Raw genomic sequence first — 13,061 nt, 5'->3', positions numbered from 1 at the left:
TGGGAGAGTCAGTTGAAGACTGCTTCATCATGGAACAGGCTGGTGAACTCCTGCTGGATGTGCTTGCTCAGCTACAGGACAGTGAAACGCCTCAATCTTGATGTCAGTTCACTACTTGGCCCTGTTTCTGGTTTGAAGTTCTGACTGGTGTCAGCTGAAAGTGAGGGAAACTCTGATGCCATAGTGTGGCAGGGCAAGCTTCTAGTTACTTATTTTGGAGCATATAAGTCTGGTGTTTAGATTATCACACATAATTGTTCTGTTGAAACATTCCAGGAATGGCTGGTGTGCCAGCAGGGGAAGGGGAAATGTGGCCTAAATGTAATTGGTAGTTAGTTGACCCTAATGCAAAGACTGCTTGTCTTCAAGGAGAAGGCAGCAGGAAACATTGTGTGTACATGTGCATGCAAGAGGATATATAGCCATGTTTGTTTTCCCTCCATCCAGTGTCTCTTGGGACTCAGTAGGCTGTTCAGGTAAACTGCCTTGTTGCTTGAACCAAAGCTCTACTGGCATTGCCATTTGTCAGTCAGGTATGCATGGAAAGAGCAAGGTTTATCACTGGGCTTTTAAGAGGGCCACGGCAGAGATGGAGAGAGGAGTCTGTTGCCATGTAGTCAAAGTTAGGAAGAGGTACTCCACTAAGGACAAGGAGATGAAAGGAACACCAGGTTTTCATTTTTAAGCTGCTCTTGCCTGGCAACTCTGCTGTTGGAGCAGATGACAGGAACAACCCAAGATTAAACCAAGATACTATATTTGTATGTGTGTAAAACCGTGGTAATAAATAAATGGGCTTCATGTATTGGCATCTTAAGTATACTCAGTGTAGTAGCTTTTAGTTCAATGACCATTTGGCTATCATTAAATTAATTATGCCATGGTTTTGTATTACACCTCAGCTGAAGCCCTTTGTTACTTCTAGGATGAATAGAAAAACCCTGAGTATAATTATGGGTATGTGCATAGTGGACTGAAGAAAACAACTTTGATTCTGGCTAATAATTAACAGATGTTACCTGTGAAGATTATTTATCAGATCCCATAAATCTTCTGGGGCTTCAGCTTATCTATTGCAATGCTGAAACTTGTTTTGTTTAGGATCTATTATGGACTGCTTCTGCAAAACTTCCTGTGAGACCCTTATCAAGAAAAGATTATATAAGGAAATTAGTGGGCTGTTGCAAGATTCATTTCTGTCTTCTATGTTTTTAAATATGTACACATTTGAGACGCAGTGCCATCAATATGCTGACAGTGCCAGCTTTGTTTCTCCTTGATTTGGGTGAGTCAGTAAATTTCCTAATGAGGTATCTAATGGGTTGGATTAGTGTGAACAACCTGAATCCAGTCCCTTCAAGACAGAGGAAAGTTCCTGTTGTTGGAACATATGATGCTCCAGTTCTCTATTCTACATACCTTGGAAATCATATTATTTTTTAATATGTTCAAGAGATATCTGTTGCCAAGAGTGCCTTTCACCAACTTCAACTAACATGCCAGATGTATCCTTCTCCAGAAAACAGGGATCTTGTCATTGTTATTTGTGCCTTAATACAATCCCCTTTTTTGGGTCATGATGCCTTTGATGATCATGTGAAAACATGAGTTGTCTTTTCATAATGAGTGGGCTAATCATAATGAGAAGACTATATCAGTTCTCAGAACACTTAATTGGCTTCCATTAAGTTTCTATGAACATTTTGGTGCTTACCTTAAAACCATAGACTCTGGGTTCAAGGTAAATGCTGAAGACTCTTTTTTGACTCTTGTGGCGCAGAGTGGTAAGGCAGCAGTCATGCAGTCTGAAGCTGTCTGCCCATGAGGCTGGGAGTTCAATCCCAGCAGCCGGCTCAAGGTTGACTCAGCCTTCCATCCTTCCGAGGTCGGTAAAATGAGTACCCAGCTTGCTGGGGGGTAAACGGTAATGACTGGGGAAGGCACTGGCAAACCACCTCATATTGAGGCTGCCATGAAAATGCTAGAGGGCGTCACCCCAAGGGTCAGACATGACCCGGTGCTTGCACAGGGGATACCTTTACTTTATGCTTATGTCATTAGTAAGATTTCATCCTCTGTGCCTTTAAACATTTTAGTGTGGTCTGATAGCTTTATGGAGCAAGACTTTTGGGTGGTAGCACCATACTTGGGACTACCCTAGTTTAGATTTAGGAAATAAGGCCGAATAATGGGTTGAGGTAGTGGCTTTGAAATAAAATGCTTTGTTGATTTTAGCTGTGTGGATTTCATATTTGCATTTTAATTGCGGGACGTAACCTTTTACATATCAAATTGTATCTTGTAAGATTTAAGATACCTGGTAGGACATATAAAGTAGAATAAAGAAAAAAAATCCTTCTTGATGATCCTAGGGTAGTATATAATTGATATATATTTTAAAGTTAAAGCAAGTAAGCTTTTGGAACATCATTCCTATCTATTCTACCTTCTCAGTACCTTTTTGTCTCTTGAGACTAATTTTTTTTTTTGCAGTACAATAGTATGTGAAGTCATTTACCTAACTGTTTTGTTTGCATTTATAGGGAGCTTGCAAACACTTTTCAAATCCTAGTAGTGATGATAAACACATTTTAAATACCATGTAATTTTATTTTTACCAAACAGACAAACATGACTACCTGTCTGGTTTGATTTGTTATTGTTTACTGACATTCCAAGGCATATGCATTCTGATTAGTGATGGAGAAAGACTGGCTATTGCTTGCCATTCCAGTGTTTTGTTGAGCTTTTTCCCCCTGAACTCCACCAAAACTGTGATATATTGCCTGATCTCTACCAAGAGCGTTTGTTTGTTTGTTTGTTTAATGTACAGATCAGAGGGAGAGTTCCGTGAAACCCGAAAGCTAGCTTGCTACTTATGTGACTTCCACTTAGCCCCAGTATGTTCTCATACAAGTCTTGCGGGTTTTTGTTTTCTAATCGACAGACTGCCAACATGGCTATTCACTTTTAAAAAACGCCCGTCTTCCTCACTGTTGTGGGTTATTTTAAAGATCTGTTCGAAAGGTGACTTTGCGCAAACCAAAGCGGATCAAGCCTTTCTAACACCATCGGAATCCGGAAGCGCTAGGACCGGGCGTGCTCCGGGAGACCGCTGGCATTGGACGGGAGTTGAGTCTCTTCCATGCAGAGCAGGCTGCCATTTCCACTCGCACACTCCGCACTCCCCGCTTCCAGAAGGCTGGGGGGGGGGAGGGGGGAGGTTACACAGCCTGACTGAACTGAGGCGCTCGGCTGCCAACACTCACACACTGCCTGCTGCTTCTGCCGCCGCCGCCGCCGCCGTTTCTGCTCTGGGCAAGTGAGGAGAGCAGGCAGAGCAGGACAAGAGGAGGGGGAAGGAAAGGAGGACGGCAGCTCGGACTCGCACGGCGAGCCAGAGGCACGACCCTCCCCCCTCCCACCCCCCCGAGGCGCAAGGCAAGAGGCAGAAGAAAGTGGGAGCGGGGGAGAAAGGTCCGTAACTTTCCGCGCCTGGAAGGGTGCAGGGAAGCGTGGCGAGGCGTTCGCCTTCCAAGCCCCTCAGGGAGGTTCAATGCACTCCCGCAGGCTGTTTCTGGTTTCCGTCTTGAGGTAACTTTGGAAAGACTTGTGGCTGCAGCTGCCCGTGGAGGTGCCTGGAGGTGAGCGGCGCGTCTGGACAGCAGTGAAGGCAGGAAGGAAACTGCGAGGGGAAGTTTTCAAGAGGACCCGCTCTCGGGGGGACTGCGCTTGCTGGTGTGGCCGTGGAAAGGAGCCGAGGCGATGGGCTGGAAAGGCGGCGGCGGCGCCTGCTGGGGCGTCCGAAGCGGAGGGGATCTGCTGTGCCTGCTCACCCTCTGGCTGGGGGTTTTGCTGCCCGTCTGCAGGACTCGCGTGTACACCAACCACTGGGCGGTGAGGATCAGCGGCGGGCTCCAAGAAGCCAACCGGATAGCTACCAAGTACGGCTACATCAATATAGGACAGGTAACCCTCCGGCGGCAGGCCATGCGCTCTCCTCCGCTTCCCGGGGCGGGGGGGGGGCGCCCCCTCCGCTCCCTCACTCGGCGCGTCGCCTCCAGTCACAAAGGTCACGGGAGCCCGGAGGGAGGGCGCGCCGCGGGGGCGACGCAAAGGGCAGGTAGAGGTCTGGCCAGGTCTGCCTCTCGCGCGCGCACTCCACCGCGGCTCCTTTGGAAAAACTCCCGAGGGGGTTGTCGGGGAGGGGGGGGGGCTCTGCCTGCGAGCTGGGGCCAGGGAAAGGCAGGCGGGCTGTAGAGCAGGCACACATTGGCTGGAGAGCAGAAGCAGGTTCTATTGTTGGGGGGGCGCGGGGGAAACTCGGGAGATCTTGGGAAGGTAGCTGTGTTCTCTGGGCAGGAAGGAGTTGGTAAAGAGATGACTTGTAAAGAGATGACTTGTCTAGAAATAATGAATGACACTGTCTGTGGAAACAGTCAATCCGTTTTTACCTTTCCTCGTTTGTAAAATATGGTCCTCACATGCAGAGCTGGAAAGGAACTGAAAGCATACAGAGGATAATTGCACTTTCAACCAGGTGGATTTCCCAGCTGCCTTTGGAATTCTGCCCCTCTGGCTGGGGCTGGGGCACCCTCTCTTGAGTCAGAAAGCAGGAATTTGATGCATCTACTCTGATGTTTGCTTTGCTTCTCTCCAGGTTTGCACTTAGTGGACTGTGGTACTTGATTACAGGGAACACAAAGTTTGTGTGTGTAGGCATAATTAAAAGTCAGTGTGTTGTTTGTTTGCAATCTGGACCTTCTTCACGTCCTAGACTCTCCCTTGCTCTTTGTGCACTGAACTTTGAGCTCAACAAATGGAAATCAAATCTTCAACAAGCAGATGGTGTGTGTCCCTCTGCATACAGGGTCCAAGATTTTGCCTGGGCTCCTGCCAGTACAACAGAAAAGGAGGAGGCAGGATTTAATTTGTGCCAAAGTTCATTTGGGCTGAGCCCCGGAATTTTTCTCTGCTAAGCTGGGGCTCAGGAATATGTGAAGGAATAATAAATAGGAATCCCTATGAACATTAAACAAGACAGCCATTCTCTTATCAGGTTATGTGATCCTTCTCCTCCCTCACTTATGATTAGGTGATAAGACCTCTGAATCTGAGAATGAGCCTTTTCAAACAGAGTTCAAATTCTTTTCTATATATAAAAATTTGGGAGTCACCATGTCACCCCCTGCTCCCATTTTGCTGTCTAAAGGGTTAAGTTGAAAAAGGGAGAAAGTTGCAGAGGTTACTATATGCCATTGTATGTCCTGGTGTTTTTTGCCCAATTACAAAATAGTTTTGCAAATGAAATGTTCTGGTTCTGTCAAAGATCCTTTAAGTATCATGACATTTCTTTGTCCAGGATATAATTTTAGGGGTATTCTTTTTAAAAGTCTCTGAAATTCAGTTCAATTCTTGTTTACTATAACTTTGGGAAACACCTGGAATCTACAGAGTCCTCTCAGATGTTTAGTTAACAAGCACCTGGAATTAACTGGATTCAAAGCCTATCAGTGAGAAAATACTTGGAACTGTGTAGGTCCATGCACTCCCTAAGGAAATAAATTACTGGATCTGGTCAAACTTAGAAAACACTCATCTGCTGCATAATTGCACAAGAGGGAGAAACAATCACAGGATTCTGATTTCTGACCAGTTCTCTGGGAGAGCACTTCAGGCATTTCATGGCACTTAGCCCTCTGAGGTGTGAAACATGTTACCTAATGCAAAGAATGGCCTGGCTGAAACAACACATAGTAGCCTTTTGCATTTATTCTTTATGAGTCCAGAACAGAATTGTGCTCTCTATTGTTTAACACATTTTATTACACTAATTAAAATGTTTACGTTGCATGCTTTAACCTGTACAGTAGAATCCTTTATCTGATACAGTAGGAATCTACAAAATACAGCTGCATTATCATAGTTTTGTCTCACTTACTCAGATCAAAGGACAGTAGCACTTGTCCAGTTGTTATTTGTGCCATAAAATTGGTTCACACATACTGTATGATTACAGTGAATTTTCCCAAACAGCTTACAACAGCCCGAAGTATGAAGAGTTTCCTTCATCTTTTATGGAAATATGGTGTTAGTGCATGCATGGGTGCTGTAAAACTGTTAACATCATAGAAGTTTATTTCTGCCACTGAAGCTGTATACACTGTAAAAACAGTGTCAAGAAAGAATGATTTATGGCCACTTTGTAACAGAAGTAGTTGTTCTTGGTCAAATTACTTGATCAAACAACTTGGTGAAATAACAAGTAGCAGCACCAGTGCAGATACTCTGACTATAAAGGTTTTTTTTTGGGGGGGGGGGTAGCCATGTTAGTCTGTAGAGCTTGAGCCCAATAGTATCTTAAAAAACAACAAAATGTTCCAGGATATGAACTTTCTAAGCTTGCTTCATCAGATAACACTGAAATAATGAGCTTTCACACACAAAAGTATATAGTTTGAAAATTTTTGTATTATACTACTGGTCTTAAGTGTAAATATTGCTATGCTATAATATCCACGGTACTAAACTTGTTTTACTGTATGTATATACTATGTCATGTATTGTTCAATCTAACTTCTATGTTCACATTTGAAGCATAGCTATCTGAGCAAAAGGGTTTTTTTTTACTTTCTTTATATGAAGAAATTGAATTAAAGATTTATAGAGGTATAATTCCAACACATTTGGTAGCTATACAAATATTACTGCAGTTATTAATGTAGTAAAGCACTGAATACATATAACTGAACACTTGTATAGAATAACAAGGAAATTCACATCCCACCTGTAATCTGTTCCACTTAATATTTCTGGTAATGCCTAGGAGGACAAGCTGGTCTCATGGCTTAAATGCCACTCAGCACTTAATACCCACTCACGGAGGCTGTCCTACCCCTGAGTGCCTCCTCCTCCAACTAGCTTGCCTGACTGTCCAGCAGCCAGCCAATCACTTTCCGTCCCCCACCCCTGACTACCTCTCCTCCTTCCACTTCCCTCTGAGGCTCAGAGGCTACAGATGCCTGCTACGTGAGAGCTGTCCCTGCCCATGAGTTTCCTGCCCAGCGGGCTTTTCCAGGTCCTGGGGGGAGGGAGAGGGCATCTGCAGAGTTCTTCCATCCCCCCCCCCAAAAAAATTTAGCACCCATTGTATTCCTGAATGCAATGGGCTTTGTCCCTAGTGTTGTTAAAATACTGGTTAAGGCCAAGAGTATAAATATTTGATAATGGGAAAAGAAATAAACAGAAAAGACAGAATAAATATTAAGGTACACGCTGTATATGTTTATTCCATTTTGTATATAATCATGGGTTATTGTGAACAGTACTACAGTTTAAGAATCCTGTATATGTAATGATAAAACAGAGTTAGTATATGCTTTATTGTGTTGTTATTATTAGACCTGAAACACAAAAAGGAGGGAAATGTTCATATATGTTATTTATTTTGGATGTCAAGATTGTCTGTTGATGGATGTTTCCCCTACCATAGAGAGGGCTATTATGTTTGTTTAGTTCCATTAATACCTTTCAAAATGAGACATACAAGCTGCATAAGGTGGTGTCTTTTATGGATAGGACCAAAAAGGCTAGGTTTAATAAAATATAAAATATAAAATTATAAGCTTTGCACAATAAATAAATAAATGTTACTATAAAGCTAAAAACTTAAAAACAGACAAGTTCAAATGCTAATCATTGTCATTGAAATAACATGATATGCACCATACAGTGCTAGACCTAATGTGTTTCAACCCCCAAATGGGCCTTCCTCAGAGGTCTAATCCTAAACACACATGTAATGCAGTAGTAGAGAATGTAAATAGCTGCCAGTGAGATTTTTAAAAATTCAGTTTATTCGCTGAATAACAAGATCAATTCAAATGGAGCTGATAGAAGATGTCCATTTATCAAATGTCTCCTTTCCCAAAGCTGCTAAAAAGTTCTGGCATGTGTCAGTAACTTCTGTGCATATCTTTTATGGAACCCACAATCATAATTATAGGAATGTGCTTGCAAGTGTTAATAGTAGCAATAATAATGAACAAAATATACCTTCCTGTTCTTTCTCTTTTAAAAGACATGGCATAAAGTTCAGTTCATAAACATACATTATCTAGTGGAAGGTTACAGATTATTGTCATTGCTATGACATAACAACCTAAAGTTCACTTCTTGTTCTTTGCATTCCATAAGACAGCAAATGCTAACTTTTAAAGGCATTGTTTTCTTTTAGGATAAAGAGTAAAAGGTCATAAGGGGAATGGTGGTATTGACCAGAATGTGCTCCCATGGGCAACAGGCTATTTTTCATAGTCCTTTTTCTACATGAGTTTGTACAAGATCCTAAATGTTGTATAATTTCACCCATGTGATAAGCATTGTGACACCATACTACATGTTGTATTCCGCATACCACATTTTGAATTCTTAGTTTCTTGCCAGAAATGTTTGATATTGTCTATACTAGATGTTTCTGCAAGTATCATATATGAGGAAAGTCTATACACAGATCTTTCTCTTGACAAGCTGCTACCTTTCAGTTCTGCTTCATTAAGGTTATTGTTCAATTTGAAAGTTTACTTAATCCTATCCAAACAAAGGAGGCCCACTATCACTATAAACTATTTTGAGTTTCTTGTCCTCTAGTATCAATTCAGCAACAAAACTTTAAAACAACCTGAAGATTATGTGTTCATCTTCCTGGAATTTTCTTTCCTGTAACATATATTACAATTAAAATTCTTTCTCCACAAGATTCTGATAATTCCCAGCTTTTTTGAGTAAGGGGGGGGAAAGATCACTATAACTACTATATGTCAAACATTGTTATTATATACTATGTGATTTAAAGTAACAAGGGCAATAGCACAGTGTCTAAAGTAATAAGTTTGAAGATGCTTAACTTCTGTATCATTAAAAAACTCATAACGGAGATATGTGGATTATAAAAATGTAGATTAAAAAGTAGTAGGATTATATTTAACGTACAATTTTCAGAAGGTGAACATCTGAGGAGTTCGGTAAGAGGAACCATAGTCCCCCCAAATGGCTAATAAAGATACAAACAAGGAACAGAATGTTCTTTTCCAGATATGAGGAGTATTCCAGCTCTACTAGCATGATGTAAAAGAGTCATTTATGTTCAGTGTAACTGTGGCCTGTGAATAATGTGTATTTATTTATTAAAACTGAGCAAGCTTAAATGGAAGAACAGTGACTCTCTGGACCTATGTGGATTGAGGCAGGGCATGGCTATGGATAGCAAGAAGCAAAGAAGAGGAGGGTAGTAGTTGCTCAAGAGCCAGGTGTGAAGCTGTGTGGGTGTGTAAAATCCCATCAAATTGCAGCTGATTTATGGCAGCCCCATGGTGTTTTCAAGACAAGTGATTAAGCAGTGGTGATTTGCCCTTGCCTTCCTCTGCAAAGGCTTCTTTGGTGGTCTTCCATCCAAATACTAACCTTGACCAGCTTCAGAGATATGACAAGATATACCATTACATATCCTACTGTGAACCTGGGAATATAAAACATGAGGGAGGGGCAACAGAAGAGGCTAGCTGGAGAAGAGGGAAGGAGGAGTCAGGTTGCAGTGTCATGATTTTTCTGTGCAATGCACTCTAACCCTGCACTGGGCAAAGTGGAGATTGGTAAATAAAGCAACCTGCAAAAGAAAATATGGACTACAGGTATGGTGTTCACTTGCCCCCACAGTGCCAGGTGGCATCACCAGTAGAAGGCCTCTGAGCCTTTTTGCTGGTTGCCTATTGTGTGAGAGAGGATGCTAGACCAGATAAACTACTGGTCTAATCCTGTATGGTTCTTCTTATGCTCTCAGTACAATTAAGGGTCCACAAGAAAACACCGATATAAGAATATGCTAGATACAGAGAAATAACTTGTAAATCGACAGAAAACCAGTTAGAAGTATAGCACTAACCAAAAATCTTATATACTCTGTAGGTATTTTGCATTTTGATAATGTAGTAAGATAAGTTTTAAAGAATCTTCCGTCTTATTGTATGTTTGGCTCTTATGTGTGTTTATTGTAATTTGAGGGTTCTTGTGTATATCCTATAAAGACAAGGTAATTGTACTGAAGTTTGGATAAGCTTTTCATTGTATAATATACATAGGAGAGGATACTACTCCCCCAATAGAAGGCTTAAGATATGAATGGGTATAGTATACTAATATATTAAAAAGAGATACCAACTAGCTGATGTCTTTTTTAAAAGAGACTTCTCAATGACATATAATAACCTTGTACTCTTTACAGTCAGTGGTAGTTTTGAAATACACATTTTAACATGATGGAGTTGCAGTTCAAAGGCCCAAAGGAATAGAGAACTATGGATAAGAAAGTATGAAGAAATTCTTCAGAACTGATGACTAATTAGAATGATTTTTGGGAAGAGATTCTTAGAACAGATGACTGGGGTTTTGTTTTTTGTTGAAGAAGGCAATGAATACATTTTACAAACTAAGAACATAATATTAGTGATTTAATACCGAGAAAAGCTAAACTGAGTTAGAACATCTGTATTTGAATCCAGTAGCACCTTAGAGGCTAACAAGATTTTGGGAGTATAAGCTTTCAAGAGTTAAAACTCCTTTCAAGAGTTAAAATATCCTACTCTACACCAGTTACAATTGTAACAGTTGTTAACTTTCAGTAATTTTTCAAGAGTATTACAACAGAAATGGAAGAGCTTGCACTGCAGCACGGATATTTACCTCAGCATCTACTCAGGGTGAAGATAAGGTTTCCTTCCAAATCTATAGCTGAAACTGGCTAGCTATGTGGCAGCATGCATATAGTATTACTATAATCCTGTATTGGCTTCATATTGTTGCAGCACAGCCAAATGCTAAGACTCGGTGGGAGACTCTGGGGTGAAATTAATGTGAATAATTACCAGCAATTATTGAAAACTAGAGGCAAAGCCTGTTGTACCCGGGAATACAATGGGCACTAGGATGCTCGCCTGCACTGTGACCTTCCTGGGTGTTGTTCCTCCTCCCCTTGCTCAGGTATGAGACATTATGGGAGAGAAAGCAGAAACATAAGAATGAGCACATATTTCAGGAATGGGGGTAAGGCCCTTGTCTGGTGGGGCTTTGTTTGGCAGGTAGTTCCTGCCTTGAAATAGCTACCATTGGAAATAAACGTGGCTTCTTTGGTTGATGGTATGCAGAAGAAGGCAATGGCCAACCACCTCTGTTAGTTTCTTGTCTTGAAAACCCTACAGGGTTACCATAAATCAGCTGTGATGACATCACTTTAAGTACACACACACACACAAACACACACACACACACATTGGGAATGTGGCTCTGTATGAAGTACAGAGTGGATATCATTCTGGAATTGTACATTTTGGGAATTAAAGAACTGATGAATCTTTTTGTACTTTACCTTTTCTAGTACAATTTGATTCCTGCCCCACAGTTTTATGTCTTCTGATGACATCTTTTCAGAGAAGTATATAAGAACATAGGGATAAATTATCAAAAGGATTCATAGTATGAGTATAAATATATACTTACTAGGCGTACAAGCATATACTTTCTGTGACTTAATTGTTCTTCATTTCTATGTAAATACTAACCTTTAAAAAGAAAAAGACAGGGGAAAAAGGAAGAAGGATGGTGGAGTGCACAAAGGCTGTGCTGGCCCCTATGGGGTCACTGGGTGGCCTTACCTTTATCTCCTGTGCCCACCGACTTGGGAGGGAGTCTGGAGGAGCCCACAAAAAACATTACAAGGATTTCCAAAGTGAACATAACAGATTTTTTTTCGCAAGCAATATTACTTGCACAAATCGATAATGTTGCATTCCTTTCTAGATTGGCTCAAGCAGAACAATATCCTCTGCCTTTAAGCAGTATTGAGAAACAACATCTCTGTTTGAATGACCAAATGGAACTGATAGCTGTAATATAACCAGAAACACTCTATACAAATGATGGCTTGTAGTATTACTGTTTGTGGGATGAGAAAGCTGGTAAGCTCTGGAGCTGATGTTATTGCATTATGCTGGCCCACCTGTATTTCTTACTGTACCATTCAGTGATGCACTGACCATGGGCAACATTTGATGCCTCTGGGAGGCTATATGAAACTGCACATAATTGCATCAAAATACACAATCAAAGGAGAGAAGCTGTCAGGAAGGCCATCTAATCAGTAAGATAGAGGAAAAATCAGTATAAGGGAAGGAAGAGAAGTGAGTAATAAAATGAATTTAAAATCATGAATCCAGTTCAAGTTACCAGCTAAGTCCTAGAACTGTTTGGTAAAGTAAATTGTTAGTACAGAATGAAAGGCAGCTCATTAAACATAATGTACAAAAATACATATATTTTAATATCTGAAGCATATATGTTTATATTTTATAGTTGTAAAAAGTCCAAAAGAGTACAGCAATTGATTTTGCTGTTCATGTGAGTGTACATTTAGCAGAAATGGTGATGTGAAGGCAGACATTTAAAAAGCGAACAAGTGTTGCCATATAAATGGCAATTACCTTTTCTACCTTTATGACAGTAGAGTGCCCCGATCAGCAGTTTTCCCCATATTGCCATTCTTTACATTTGAACAACGTGATTTGAAATAAAAAAGGATTCTCTCATAATAGGGCTTTATATTCTGTGTATTCAGTTTTAACACCTATTACTATGGCAAGTATCCAGAGAGGTTTTGACTATGATAAAATTGTAAGGTCAATCTGTGTTCAAAACGCTAAATTTCGATTAATCTTTCTCTCTGTGTGGATACACACACACACACACACACACACATATATATGGATTTGTAATTTTAATTTTTCTCCATCTGTTGAAAGTGACAGTTCTTGAGAAATATGTAATAGCATCAATGGCAAATTATCTGCTTGATTATAGAACTTTCACTGTAGCAGCTCTTCTCAAAACAACCACAACACATATTTTATTTTAGCTATGGCAAACTTGTAAAACCAGGATTTGGTTTGCAGATGATCTGTCACATTTTTGTTTGCCGGCCAAATATCAGTTTTACCACCATTTTCCTCCCTGTC

The 13,061-nt window shown here is 40.9% G+C and overlaps 1 protein-coding gene across 4 annotated transcripts in view; it reads left to right on the top strand.

Annotated features, from left to right (window-relative positions):
• The first annotated feature begins 3,150 nt into the window (after positions 1-3,150).
• Positions 3,151-13,061, top strand: part of PCSK5 (proprotein convertase subtilisin/kexin type 5) — a 290,087-nt gene continuing 280,176 nt past the window's right edge. The window contains exon 1 of one of the 4 annotated variants that reach the window (XM_077344762.1): positions 3,151-3,969. In XM_077344762.1, the coding sequence (XP_077200877.1) occupies positions 3,766-3,969 (204 nt within the window). In that variant the 5' untranslated portion in view covers positions 3,151-3,765. The remainder of the gene's footprint in view (positions 3,970-13,061) is intronic. The other 3 variants (XR_013232545.1, XR_013232546.1, XM_077344761.1) reach the window with 3 other exon arrangements.

This window comes from Paroedura picta, chromosome 7 (genome assembly GCF_049243985.1).
Source record: "Paroedura picta isolate Pp20150507F chromosome 7, Ppicta_v3.0, whole genome shotgun sequence".
Lineage (NCBI taxonomy): Eukaryota > Metazoa > Chordata > Lepidosauria > Squamata > Gekkonidae > Paroedura > Paroedura picta.
This window is presented reverse-complemented; position numbering and strand designations above follow the sequence as displayed.